This window comes from Rhagoletis zephyria, unplaced genomic scaffold, assembly GCF_001687245.7.
Source record: "Rhagoletis zephyria isolate East Lansing unplaced genomic scaffold, Rhagoletis_zephyria_1.1 Rzeph_scaffold_00751, whole genome shotgun sequence".
Lineage (NCBI taxonomy): Eukaryota > Metazoa > Arthropoda > Insecta > Diptera > Tephritidae > Rhagoletis > Rhagoletis zephyria.
The window spans coordinates 70783-84759 of record NW_016157835.1 but is presented as its reverse complement, the minus strand read 5'-3'; the positions used below and the strand labels follow the sequence as shown (position 1 = coordinate 84759).

Genomic DNA, 13977 nt, shown 5'->3' with positions numbered 1-13977 from the left:
GCGGTAACATGCATAAAAAAAAATCCGACGAATTGATAACCTTCTCCTTTTTTTTGAAGTCGGCTAAAAACTACTGAAACAAATAACAAAATGATAAAAGAATACCGAAAACAAAAAACATAAACATAAAATTGTTGACACCATTCCCTAGCATTATAAATCAGTCAACTTTTAATCGTAAGCAATTTCGTTNCTATAATTGAAATAGGTATCAAATTAAAAGGGTTGAGGAAAGAAAACTTTAGGAAATACTTCTGTGCAGGACTGCCACCTATTTAAAAATTTTAACTCAGCTATATTGATTAAACAAATGAAATACTGCAATGTGGGTAGCGAACTAAAGAGTTTTTAAAAGTCCTACAGTAGAAAGTTTCTTTGAAGAGGGTTGCCACCTGTTTGAAAATTTATCTCAATTAAATTGGTAAAATAAATGAAATGTTACAATACCGGTACCAAACTAAAGGCAATTAAAAATCTTGATTTAGAAATCTATATTTATATATATAAAAATGTTGTGTTCCTTTGTCACGGTCATCGAAACTCGAGAACCACTGAACTGATTTGAATAATTTTTTTTGTATTGTTCGGTATCATAGCAGGATCATTTATATTAAAAAAATAATTAAATGAAGTATTTCAATATTAAGGTTTACGGCCGAAAATATATTTGAGGAGGGTTGCCACCTGTTTGAAAATTTAACTAAATTTACATAATTAATAAAATAAATGACTTATTAAAATATAGGTATTAAATTAAGGAAGTTTAAGATAGATGACTGTTGGAAATATTTTTGGTGAGAGTTGCCACCTTTTTGAAAATTTTGACTCGAAAGCTTAGTATGTTGCACCAATGTATTTTCAATATTAAGCGATAAAATAAATAAACCAACGAAAAATTAGTCCCTTGTCAAATATGTTTGATTTATTATTATTTTTTTATGGATATGTAATAATGTAGAGCGGGTACGGACGATGTGTGGTGGCTGACGGCCGTTCCTGGTTGTATACGGGAAAATAAGTACCCGCGCTCTTTTCAATAGAATTGAGTTCAACCTCAAAGCAGTAAAACTGTTTGGAGGGGAAGTTAAAAAATAGTTAATTTGGCGGGAAAATTTATGACAGTTTCTAATAAATAAATGTGTACATTAGAGTGGTCCCAAAAAATAAAGTCGGAGTTTTAATGCCGGCTCACCCTAGGACTGATCCATATCGAAAAAATATACCCCTATTTTTTATTTTGAAATCAAAAAATATTTAGGGAGTGCTCAAAGCGTTCAAAGTTTTCCATGGTTCTCTTCAGGAGACTAATATCCAATTGTTTATTTAACCATTTTTTATGATTAAAGATTTTTTATTGGTCCGCCCATTGCATTTTCTAAGGGCTTTGGAGGACCTATAAAATATAGTTACCATGAAAAAATTGTTAAAGAAACAATTGAGTATTATTACTGGGAATCTCCTGAAGATAAGTAAAGTTTTCCGATCGAAAAATATTGATTTTCAAGAATTCTACACTATTTCTACGAAAAGATGTTTTTTCTCCATATAAAATACATGGAAAACTTTGAGCGCTTTGAGCACTACCTAAATTATTTTTTATTTCAAAATAAAAAATATGGGTATATTTTTTTCGGTATATAACAATCCTAGGGGGTGGCGGCATTAAAAATCCGACCTTATTTTTTTTACATACATTTTTGGACCACTTTAGTGTACATGTATGCGTACATATGTACCTATATTATTAAGCATTAGGGTGGACCGTTTTGGATTGATTAAATAAATGAAATATTGCAATGTGGGTATCAAACTAAAGAGTTTTAAGAAGACTTACAATCGAAAATATGTTTGAGGAACAATATGGGTGCCAAACGAAAGGTATTTGAAAAATCTTGATTTGGAAATATTTTTTATAGGATTATCATCTATCTAAAAGTAAAGACTGAAAATATTGAAATTAAATGAAATATTACATAACTGGTTCCAAACGAAAAGTATTTGGGAAAGCTTTACTAGGGAATTTTTTTAAATCTTTCCACTTATCCAAAATCCGAACATTGTAAATAAATATAGAATTTACAACATCTTATCAAACGAAGTGATCATATTATCAACGAAGAGCTGGTACACAAATTACTTAATGTAAAAAATTCATAAACAAGTAATTTTTAAGCAAACAACACACCGACTCCAATTCTCATATAAAAGTGTAATAGTACCGTTAATTTTTTCATGATCCAATGATCGGATCTAAACCAAATTAGTATGGGATCACCTGGAAATCGGTTGACGTGGTCCAAAGTTATGCGGTAACATGCATAAAAAAAAATCCGACGAATTGATAACCTTCTCCTTTTTTTTGAAGTCGGCTAAAAACTACTGAAACAAATAACAAAATGATAAAAGAGTACCGAAAACAAAAAACTATCGCATGAAAGCTGTTTAAAAAATACTTAATGAAAACATAAAATTGTTGACACCATTCCCTAGCATTATAAATCAGTCAACTTTTAATCGTAAGCAATTTCGTTTGGGGTCGCCAAGGCCTACTACGTATATTGCGAGTAAAGAAATTTTGAATAACATGAGATAATATTATTATGATTATGATTATCATTACTATTGTGAACTCCTATTCCCAATCAAGGATTCCCAAATTAAAGCGAAAGCAGAAGAGCATTTACGATCGCATGATGCAAATGTTAAGATAATAAGAGCTGCAGAACTGAACCATGTAGGAACATTTTTTTTACAAGGGCGTGTAGTTTCTGGCGTGTGCCGATGACATCGACATCAACGGTAACAAAAATAGCGAAGTCTCTTCTGCCTTTTCCAAGCTGGATAAGGAAGCAAAGCGAATGCGCCTGGTGGTAAACGAGGACAAGACGAAGTATCTCCAGTCACCGCGTTCGCGCCTTGGAACCCACGTCACTGTTGACAGTTATAATTTCGGGAAAGTGGAGAATTTCATTTACTAGGGAACCAGCACTATCACCGATAAAAATATCAGCATGGAAAACCCACGCAGAATTACTCTTGCCAACAGGTGCTGCTTTGGACTGAGTATGCAATTGGGGAGTAAAGTCCTTTCTCGACGTACAAAAACCGCACTCTATAAGTCAGTCATCATGCCCGAGCTGTTATATGCCGCAGAAGCTTAGACAATGACAACATTTTATGAGGCGGCTCTTGGAGTATCCGAGAGAAAGATCTTACGGAAGATATACAGGCTTCTACGCATGGGCGACGATGTTACCGTAGACGATGGAACGATGAGTTGTATGAGCTTTACAACTAAATGTACATAGTGCAGCGAATGAATATAGAGCGGCTCCGCTGGCTTAGACATGTCGTTCAATAGGAACCGAAGTTTCAGGTGTAAAAGAATTCAACTCGCAAGCCGATGGTGGTAGCAGACGAATAGGAAGCACCCATGGCAATGGAGAGACCAAGTTGGCACAGAGAGAAATGACTGGCGTTCTTTGTGGAGCTCGGCCAAAATGGCTTAGGCGGTTACAAAGCCAAAGTAGAAGAAGAATATGCAAATGATAAATGACGGAGTTGGGGGACCATTTTCTTGGATGCGCCAGGAGGAACTAGCAAAATATTCCTTATCAGATGGATTCTGGCAACGGTTCGATCAAAAAATTACATTACCTTAGCTATCGCTTCGTCTGGAATTGCTGCGACATTATTACCAGGTGGAAACATTGCCAATTCAGCTCTTTAGCTGCCATTGAACATATAAATCATCGAAACTCCCACGTGCAATATTTCCAGAGCATCCGGTATGAAAAAAGTTTACCAAAAAATTAAATTCATTGTTTGGGATGAGTGCACCATGGCACATAAAAAATCGTTTGAGGCTTTTGATCCATTGTTGCGGGATTTGCGTGGAAACGTTCAACCATTCGGGATATTGCTCGCAGGAGATTTTACGAAAACATTGTCTGTAGTTTCTCGATTAACACGAGAGATAAATGCTTGCCTGAAATAGTCAACATTGCGACAAGACGAACATACATACACTGCAGCTGAAGTATTCGCGCGACAATAACTGGACATTGGGAACGCAAAGCTGCCAGTCAATGAGAGATTAAGACGAATTTTATGGCCTGATAATTTTTGTAAATTAGAAACATCGAAAGGAGAACTGATCGAAAGAATGTTTCTTTATTAAGAAAATTAATTTTAGGAATCACGATTGGCTCAGTGAACGGGCTATTCTTGCTGCGAAGAATAAGGAGGCCTATCAACTAAATAATAGTGGTATTGACAACAGTCGTTGCTTGAGCTGATCAGCTCTTTTACTAGACTGCCAGACCACTTGCTCACTTTGGTGAATACCACTAATGTTATTCAATCCAGCATTCAACGTGAGGAAATAGCATATACGTCGATAAACACCGTTGTGGAAAAAGACCATCCAACGAAATTTTTGAACTCGATTAATCTTCCAGGGAGACCTCACATACTGAAATTAAAAATAGGTTTGACAGTTATCATGTTGCGGAATATTAATCAGCGAAAACTCTGCAACGGAATGCGACTCGCAGTTAAGAAATTGATGAAGAACGTAATGTAAGAAAAGATTTTAACGTGGCCTTTCAAAGGTGAAGAATTCCCATGATTCCATTTAATGATGATGATTCAATTTAAAAGATTTGAATTCCCAATTCGATTGACATTCGGAATCACAATCAATAATGCTCCAGGTCGAACTTTGGAAAAGTATGGTTTAGATTTAGATGCGGATTGCTTCTCAGATGTTGCGTGTTCCTGTGTCGGCAAACCAGATATCCTTGATATCTATGCAGAGAATGGAAAAATAACAAATATTGTGTGCACACGTACACTTATTACATAACCAAACACATATGAAACGTATGCTTTGTTTCGTTAATAATTTATCGTCCATATAACAGAAATATGCCACAGCAAAGCGTGGCAGGGTACAGCTAGTTTAAAATATAAATCATGTATAAAAGGAAACAAAAATTTCCCTTTTCCACTATCCCATGATCAATTCCTTCAGGTCGGGTATTTTTTAACGGACCTGGCTGAACTCAGATAAATAGCTTTGCAAGTATTTCGTTATTTAAGCGAGTGTTCTTTTGTAGCTCGGTTGCAAAAAGAATGCACGTAATTATGGGACTACCGACATTAGGGTGGGACGGTCAGTGGCGCATTTATATTCGTTTAATTTCGCTCCTGTATTTAAAAGTTTATATGTAATGTTCTTTTTTGAACTTTTTTTGTCCGTTCCGGCCATGCCGAAAGCAGCGTTGCCATAAGTCAAGATTTATCTTGAAAATGAAGATTTTTTGGGCTGTTTTTTATTAAAAATCTTCAAAAGCAGATTTTTTAAAAAGTAAAATTTTACACTGAAAATATCTTCAAAATGAAGATTTGTGTGTATGATCTAATATATTTAATGTTTAAGTTAAAATTGTTAACTTCTTTATATTATCCTTGCTACATCATTGTAAGCAGCAAAATAAGGAAGAAGAAAAATGAAATACGAAATCCCCTACAATATTGTCTGCCTTCTTCTCTCGCACAGTAAAACATATACTCTAGTGCAGAGCTAGAGAGTGGAGAAAAAGAACAACCGGTCTTTTGTATCCCCTCTAGTAAACATGACAACAATTGGAAATTCAAGTAAACTCCCATTTAAGAAAAACTTGCTGATAGGTTTACATGGATAAATGTATAACGAGAAAAAAGGGGTGGTAAGATTTATAAAACAACGTCCATGTAAAAATATCAATAAAAGATCGAATTAAAAAGCTCAAACGTTATGCGGTAACATATATACATAAAAAAAATATTCACACGAATTGATAAACTCCTCCTTTTTTGAAGTCGGTAAAAATTGCAAAATGTCTCGTCCCTATTTATATTTTCGCCAGTGTGTATATACATATGTTAACTGTGCTACAAATTTTGTGATGATACGAGGCAATATTCATTTAAAGTTGAAGTTGTTATAAAAAGGACTTTATAACTTGAAATTCGTAATTTTTTCAACCAACATAATAAGGGCTATTTACAGCCGTTTTCTTTTTAGGTATTATTAAATGAAGATTTTTTGGGATCGAAAAGATTTTTTAAGCTTTAAAATCTTATTTTGAAGATTTTTTTTGGAAAAAATAAAGATTTTTAGGGGACTTTCTCTGGCAACACTGGCCGGAAGTTGAGATGTTTTAGATGTCATGAGTGTTATGTGCTATGGCGCAGGGAACAGTTGTGAGTTAGAACCCGCGCCCAGCCGACATGACTAGCCACATTGCTCCCATTGCGCCATGCCGCCTGCATTCACTATATATTATATCGCCGTTTAAAATACCAAACCGTGTAAAGTCATTCTGCAAAACTGCGTAACTGACATTTTCTGCCAAAAATTGGATTTGCTCACACAAGCTCTTGGCTCAATCCTTATCCATTCGTCCTGAAATATATTAGCCAGAAATGCGATTGCTTTATAAAAAAGAGAACATTTTGAAATATGAATGTTTTTACTCTCAAGAAAATAATTTATGCAACCTCACATACGCGGTTTTACATTTTGTTGATACGCGGTTTTGTACTTTAAACGACGATATATAATCATACTGGTACAAATATTAATTCTAAGTTTATATTTTAAGTGAAAGAATAATCCGTCCTAAATTATTTAAATCTACCTTATAATGGTAACTTGAAGAATTTTCCAATCGTTGATAATTGAGTATATCGTACCGCGCCAATCCATCCCCTTGCCGATCAAATTTGACAACACTTCCAGCTAAGTCTAAAAGATTAAATTTGGTTGTACACATGCATACATACATACATACTACATACAAATATAGTTTTTGTAAAAGCGTAGACAGACGGCAGGGTTGATTCGGAGCAACTCATTAATTGAGAATTATCTCGGGAATTAACTATAGTTTATCCGGATTAATTCCTACAGCTAATTTCCAAATGTATGCGGTTCAGGGGAATTTTCGATAACAAGACTGGCCAAAATGGCCAGCTGCTGTCTATTGTGAATGAAAAATAAACGAAGCAAACAAAGAAAGTGTGTTTGGCTTCCGCGGTAGCAGAATGGCCATAGCTAATTTTTTACTTTTTTAAATAAATTTTTTTAAAAAATATAATTACATTAAAAAATAAATGTGATTTTTAAAGTAATTAAAAAAAATTGTATATAAATTTTGGTGGCAGTGGGATTCGAACCCGTGACCATGCGGCTAACTTAAATTGCAAATGTTCATCGGGTCAACTGCGCCGTTGATCTGGATAAACGTTGCTGTCTGTCTACGCTATAAGAGAAAACCTAAGAGCAGCAATAAAATCTGTCTTACCAATGAATGATACATTCAACAAGTAGTTGTTGTAGAAGTCCTTGCCATCATAGTTTGCCATTTCCGGGCATGCGTGAGACTCAGTGCCGAATTGATTTCTATACCAAATTGACGGGGTATGCTGTTGAGCTGATTTCCCATAGCCTGCCGTTACCTGGTCATTTTGACTATCATTTGGCAAGCAGAGATCGTTGTGAAGTTTGTGTAAGGCATGCGCGAATGCGTAAACTGCATCAATAACAAATTGAGTTTTCGATTCCTGTTCATAACTGCAAATATAACAGTATGACAATACACACGAAAAAACTTGAATATTTGATTCTTATTCTATTAATATTGTTAAAAGTTTACATTAAGATCTTCAAAAACCTTCAGCAAATTATTAGGTATGGCTAAAATCTCATTAAAGTCCTGTAAAATAAAAGGATGAGACCGCTACAGCGGAGCGGTTACAAGTGCATACTACACCTTGCAGGACACCGGTTCAATTCATGGTCCACCCACGCCAAAGATTTTTCCAAGAGCGGTGGCCTCTCGCTTCTAACAAAATAAAAACTGTCTGCTGTTCGGAGATAGCGTAAAACTGTAGGTTCCTTGCATTTGCGTGACAACATCAAGACGCACATCATAGATTGTAGGAGAAGTTATGCCAAACACTTTGCAAAATGTGTAAACGAAAAATATTGTTTGTAGTTGTTATTGCCTTAAATGACAATCGCTGTAGTTAAGGTCCACGCTGAGTGGTCAAAATATTGTTGGAATCATTGGGGCATATTCATAGTCGAAAGAAAGCCGACTCCAAAGTTAGTTGCAGCATTCCATGGAAACTTATATCGAAAAGCTGTATTTAAGGGACTTATGAATTTCCTGCATAAACCAAGTGCAGCGAACACACACACACGAATTTCTATTGCATTCCCGCACTAAACCACGCACGCTTTTTGGTCCACCAATCAGTGATCGGACTTGAAAAAAAATTTGTGTAGTAGAATCTGGAAAAAAATGTGGTCGAATTCAAAAGAATGTGGTAGATCTCAGGTTTTGGGCCAAACTTTGTACAAAAATTAAAAAAATCCGGAAAGGTTTCACCTAAACATTTTAATTGGCATTAAAAAAATAATAATTAATTTTAGTATAATAAAGTGCAAGATTAAAGTTGCTTAAAATTGCGTTGAATTTTGGCAATTTTTTTCCTTGACAGTGTAAAGCAGTTCCTTCCATATAAAGATATTTTTCGAGCATATTCTAAGAAATTTCTGCAACCTTATGGAGTGCTGCCAGCTTTTCTTTTTATCACATCACGATGTAGCGAACAAGTGTGGCACATTCCAAAAAACGCTACTTGAGATTTGCCGATTTTGACAATTCTCAAGTAAAAGTAAACAACGCTTTAGAAACTTTGGATGCACTGAAATTTGCTAATACTTTCACAAAATTCGCCATTTTTTTAACATTTTCGCTACTAATTCGTTTTTATAAATCATATATTTTGCAATTTAACAAAATCCTCACATTTTGCCTGTTGTTAGCGTTTAGTGTTGGACAACTTTTGCTCATAAATTTAAGAAAATTATGTCGAGCAAAAATAAACTACTCAAAAACGCAAATATGTGGAAGATTTCAGACCTTGTGTGGTAGATGTGGTAGATTCTGAAAAAAGTGGCAGATCTACCACAATGTGGTAGGAGTCCGATCACTGCCACCAATACGTACGCGTACGAGCCAGAGACTGGCATGCGTTGAACGCCAACTGTTGCATACTCAATCAATATTGCTGCTTTGTATGACTGACCAGCGCGTTGACTTAGTAGTATCGATACCTAAAAGAAATTAGAGGATGACTGAATACCAGCGCCATAGTTGCCAACTTGGTGCTTTAAGCACTAGATTTAGTGCTTTTTGAAAACTAAAACGCCAAAAAAAAAATTATTTAGTGCCCAGTGCCTTTTAAGTGCTTTTTTTTCTGAACTAAAATTACTTCGAGATAGTTAAAACCTGAAATAATTTGAAATATTTAAGGCTGTGGCAGTACTGAATTTACAAGAATCTACAAATTTAAATGGACTAAAATACAACCATGATTGATAAAAAGCTGAAGTTGCAAACCCACCTTGTTAAATTCTATTCGCGTTGAAAATGCTAGTACGCAAGTAAGTTAAGTATTTATTTTTTTCTTTTCTAATTATTTGTACAAATTTTGTTTTTTTTTACCACCCGAGTAAAACACATCGTTTATTGGTGCTGAATCCAAATCTGGCCTCACAATTGCCCTAGCACTAGAATTTTGAGATATCCTAACCTCAAAGTGCCAAAAACACGGTTTTTAGCAATATTTGAGGTTATACAATGAAAACATCAAATTACTTGCTCATTTCTAATTAGGGCATCATTTTCGTTTGATGCGACTCGATTTTGCTTTCTCAAGATATACCAGTTTTAATGTGGAGTACTTCGGTATTTTGTTATGAAAAAAGCATCCCTTGATTCCAAGCGGTACTCCGGTGTGCTTCTCTACACCAAATATTGAAAAATTAATGAAAACTCCTGCACGCCGTACTTCCTTTTGTTGGGAGTGCTCCTCAACATTTTGCGATCTTCTTTGCGATAACATCATGTTCGCAAGACGCGTACGTCGGCCTATATTTGAACGACGGGATCGTGGCATTTTATTCAATAGCGAATGAAAAACTCAATGCATAGGAACGAATTCGATAAATCGTTTGGTAAACGCACTTTTTTTAAATAATCAAATGAAATTCACAATCGACAGTAAAAGAGCACTTGAAAAACTTCATTCGAAGCCAAAGAACACAACACAGCCACAATTTTCCACAATGGTTTTGTTCACTATAAATCAATGAGGAGAAATACCTGCATGGAAAATTTCCAGTGTACTCAAACTTTTCGTAAACTTAATTTATCCGAAGAAAAAATAAACACAGCACATTATAGCAAGAATTTTTCACTATGTTTTCGATTTTTAATGTATGTGCTGTTGTACTTACCATATACGTGGTTCATGTGACAAACATAAACTGTCATATATAAGCTGACCAACCGTCCTCCTTTGGGGAGGATTGTCCTCCTCAAACATGATTTGTCCTCCTCAAAAATTTTGTCCTTCTCTGTCCTCCTTTTGAGCAAAAATGCCCTCCTTGTCCTCCTTTTCAAGTTTTGTAGCAGTAATGAACTTAAAAAAAAAATTGCGTTCAAAATTTTATTTTCTAATCGTTGTATTTAATAAGCGTTTACATTGCTCCAATTTCTGTTAAATGATGTAAACATTTGATTCAACTAATCGCCTGCGAAAGTTGAACAGTGTAACCGTCTTTAGCCCTAATCAATAATATTTTACCATTTATAAGATTGATAGATTAGCTAACGACGCGTCTCCTCAGGAGGAAATTATGGCCTACCATATGTCATTTTGTTTGCCAGATACATATGTATGTAGGTATAGGTTTTATCAGTGGCAAAATTTGTGTATGAGGATTTTTTATCTTGATAAATGGTTTTGTAAGATGGCTTAAAATAAGTATGTTCGTTGCATTAGAGCGCAAATCTGCTTAAATTTTAGAAAATGGGTTATTTCACATCCAAGTACGTAATCAAAAATAGCACAGGCCTGTGTAGTTTGGCCCTTAAAAAATTCGTCGTCACGAAAACTTTTCGAGAAAATTATTTTTATAATTTTTCTTAGCATTGCCGTGCATTACTAGCGTTAACTTCAAAATAACGTAAGTCGTTCTGATTTACTTAGACTCTTTATGAATATTATTACTAACACTATTGGCTTTTAAGTAAAAATTCTATTCTAAATAAATTCACTTTTGGTTTTTCATGGAAATTGCTAAAAATTCTAACATGTAAGTACATGTCATCAATAAAAATAAATCTCGACGTGCTGGAAAAGAACCAGGGATGTATTTTAATTTAACATACCTAGATTACGGCTGCCATAATCCTGAACCCATCGACTAAGACACTTATCATCCAAATTAAAAACGAAGACACAAGTGAATATGGTGCCAATATATTCCCTATAAGTAAAGTTGCTTTGGTTCTGATATTATAAGCAATGTAGTTTTGTGACACAATTCGTAGAACTCAAAGGTTGATGATGATTAAACGCTCAAGTTCTGAATATTTAATTATAAACGAACAAATTTATCTTGACGGTGACGTAACTTTGAAAAAGCAGCGCCTTTAACGTGGTCTTGAATGTTTTCCCAACCACCATTAGCGAATTTCCGCATATCCTACAACGCACTTCATGACCATTTTTGCCAATATTTATATTCATAAGCTGAAGATAATTTAGGTAGGCTGTCTTAAGTGAAGCCATTCTAAAAGACTTACCCAACAAGGACTGAAAAAAGTGCTTATACTTACTTAAGTATATGTTTATATAACTTAGCATTACAAAAAAGATTCAATAGGAATTGCAAGTCCAAATAAAACAATTTGATATGAACATTAAATAAATTCCTTAAAGAAGTATGATTTTTATAAATTAAGAAAAACTTTAAAAGAACTTCTTCAAACGGCATCATACAAAAGCCCTTCTGAAAGCTCTTTTTTGAGTAGCGAAAGCAGAAGCCCCACAATTTGTGCCGCTCCATACAAAAAATGAAGGAGAAAGGAATACCTTTCAGAAAAGCCTTTTGGATAAGATTTTAGATCCTGATATTATCTACTGGATAGCATTTATGTATGACCCCTCAGTCGCGTACCTGATCAGGAACTTGCACTTTTTCGGCATTCGCCTGAAAAGAAAAGATTTTGACCAAATAAACAAAACAGAAAGAAGATATTCGACATGTTAGAAAAAGCGTTTTGGTTTCAGTTTTCGACTACTAATGACAGAAGGCTAAACCTTTTTTCATAGCAAAAATCTGCTAAAAATTAGAGGAGTGCCTGCATTGACCTTCATTAAAAGATCAGGACAATCGAAGTGTGGGCTAGGACTCCACGACAATTTGTCTAAATCAGGACAAATCCTGTAAAACCAAGACGTCTGGCAGCCCTAACCTAGATATTAAAAAAAAAATAACATAATTATTGGAAAGGGGAAAAATTAGATTTCGCAGGCCTGTTTAATCCAATCCAAAACAGCTATTTATTTTTAAATATTTTCTTATAAAAATATAGTTCATTCTTTAACAAACACCATAAAAATTCACATTTCAAACTTTGTGAAAATATAAAAATTCAGCGAATTTTCGCCAAAATTTTAAACTTTTGTTTAAGAATTTTGGGAAAAGTTTTGCGTATGGAGTTTTATAGCCCATGCAATTTTAGTAAAAGAAAGTGCGAGTTTCATATGTCTACAAAATATCGTTGATTTTGGCATTTTTTTACGTTTTCACTAATTTTCTTCCATACAAAGTATGTTCGACATTTTTTTATATGGAAGAAAAGTAACGACACTGTCAACAAAAAAAATTGCCAAAAATCAACGGAAATATGTTTCGGTCTTAAATTATGTAACCCGGTGTACTATTAACTTGTTTGACTTGTATTTAGAGCAACTTTGAATTGTTTTTGTTTCTTTTAACAATGTTAACTTACTCGTTATTTATGTGTTAAATAAATATAAAACAAATTTTTTGTGTTTTCAATATGGAGAATTTGTCCTCCTGGAATGCTAAAAAATTCTGGTCACCTTAGTCATATATCATGAACCGCTGGACCGACTTCGGGGCCACTTCACATAACCCATCTGCATGATAGTCCGAATATACCGTTTAAATTTGGTAGAATTCGTGCACTTATTTTTTTTATTTAAGATGGGAGGTGCCACGCCCCCCTTTCCCAATACTGCACATTTTTCTCCATGAGTATGGAATTATTTCATATGTCTCTATACCAATTTCCAGTAATCTACTACAAATATTTCAAGAGATATACCAGATGAAAATTTTTGTTAGTATGGGTGGTACCACGCCCCCTTTTCCGAATTCGGGGAAACTTAATACGAACCATCTGCATAATCGACTATGCCGTATAAATTTGGTTGAAATCTTGTACTTATTTTTTATATATAAGATGGGAGGTGCCACGCCCTCTTTTCCAATACCGCCCATTTTTCTCCATGAGTATGGAATTATTTGATATACCTCTATACCAACTTCCAGTACTCTACCACAAATATTTCAAAAGATATACAACATACAAATTTTAGTTAGTATGGGAGGTGCCTCACCCCCTTTTACGAATTCGGGCAAACTTCACATAAACCATCTGCATGATAGCCTGAATATGCCGTAAAAATTTGGTTGAATTCGGTGAAGCCGTTCTCAAGTTATAAGCTCACAGCAAAAACGTGTACTTATTTTTATACATAAGATACATATGCCACGCCCCCTTTTCCAAATTTGGGCAAACCCCACACAAAATATCTGCATGATGGCCCGAATAAGCTTTATAAATTTCGTTGAATTCGGTGAAACCGTTCTCAAGTTGTAAGCTAACTAACTAATTTTTATACCCGAGCGCACGTGTGCACAAGGGTATTATAACTTTGTTCACATAACGGTTGTTTGTAACAGGCAAAACGAATCGAGATAGATATAGACAAATGTATTCATAAATGATCAGGATGAAAAGAGAAATCGATTAAGCG

General features: G+C 34.7%; 1 protein-coding gene across 1 annotated transcript in view; it reads right to left on the bottom strand.

The window, feature by feature from the left end:
* The window catches only part of LOC108361385 (metabotropic glutamate receptor-like), a 140486-nt gene that overhangs the window by 100477 nt on the left and 26032 nt on the right, over window positions 1-13977 (bottom strand). Inside the window, exons 2-3 of the mRNA XM_017613995.1 lie at window positions 7353-7621; window positions 6687-6793 (exon numbers count right to left, since the gene is read on the bottom strand). Of these exons, the coding sequence (XP_017469484.1) occupies window positions 6687-6793; window positions 7353-7621 (376 nt within the window). The remainder of the gene's footprint in view (window positions 1-6686; window positions 6794-7352; window positions 7622-13977) is intronic.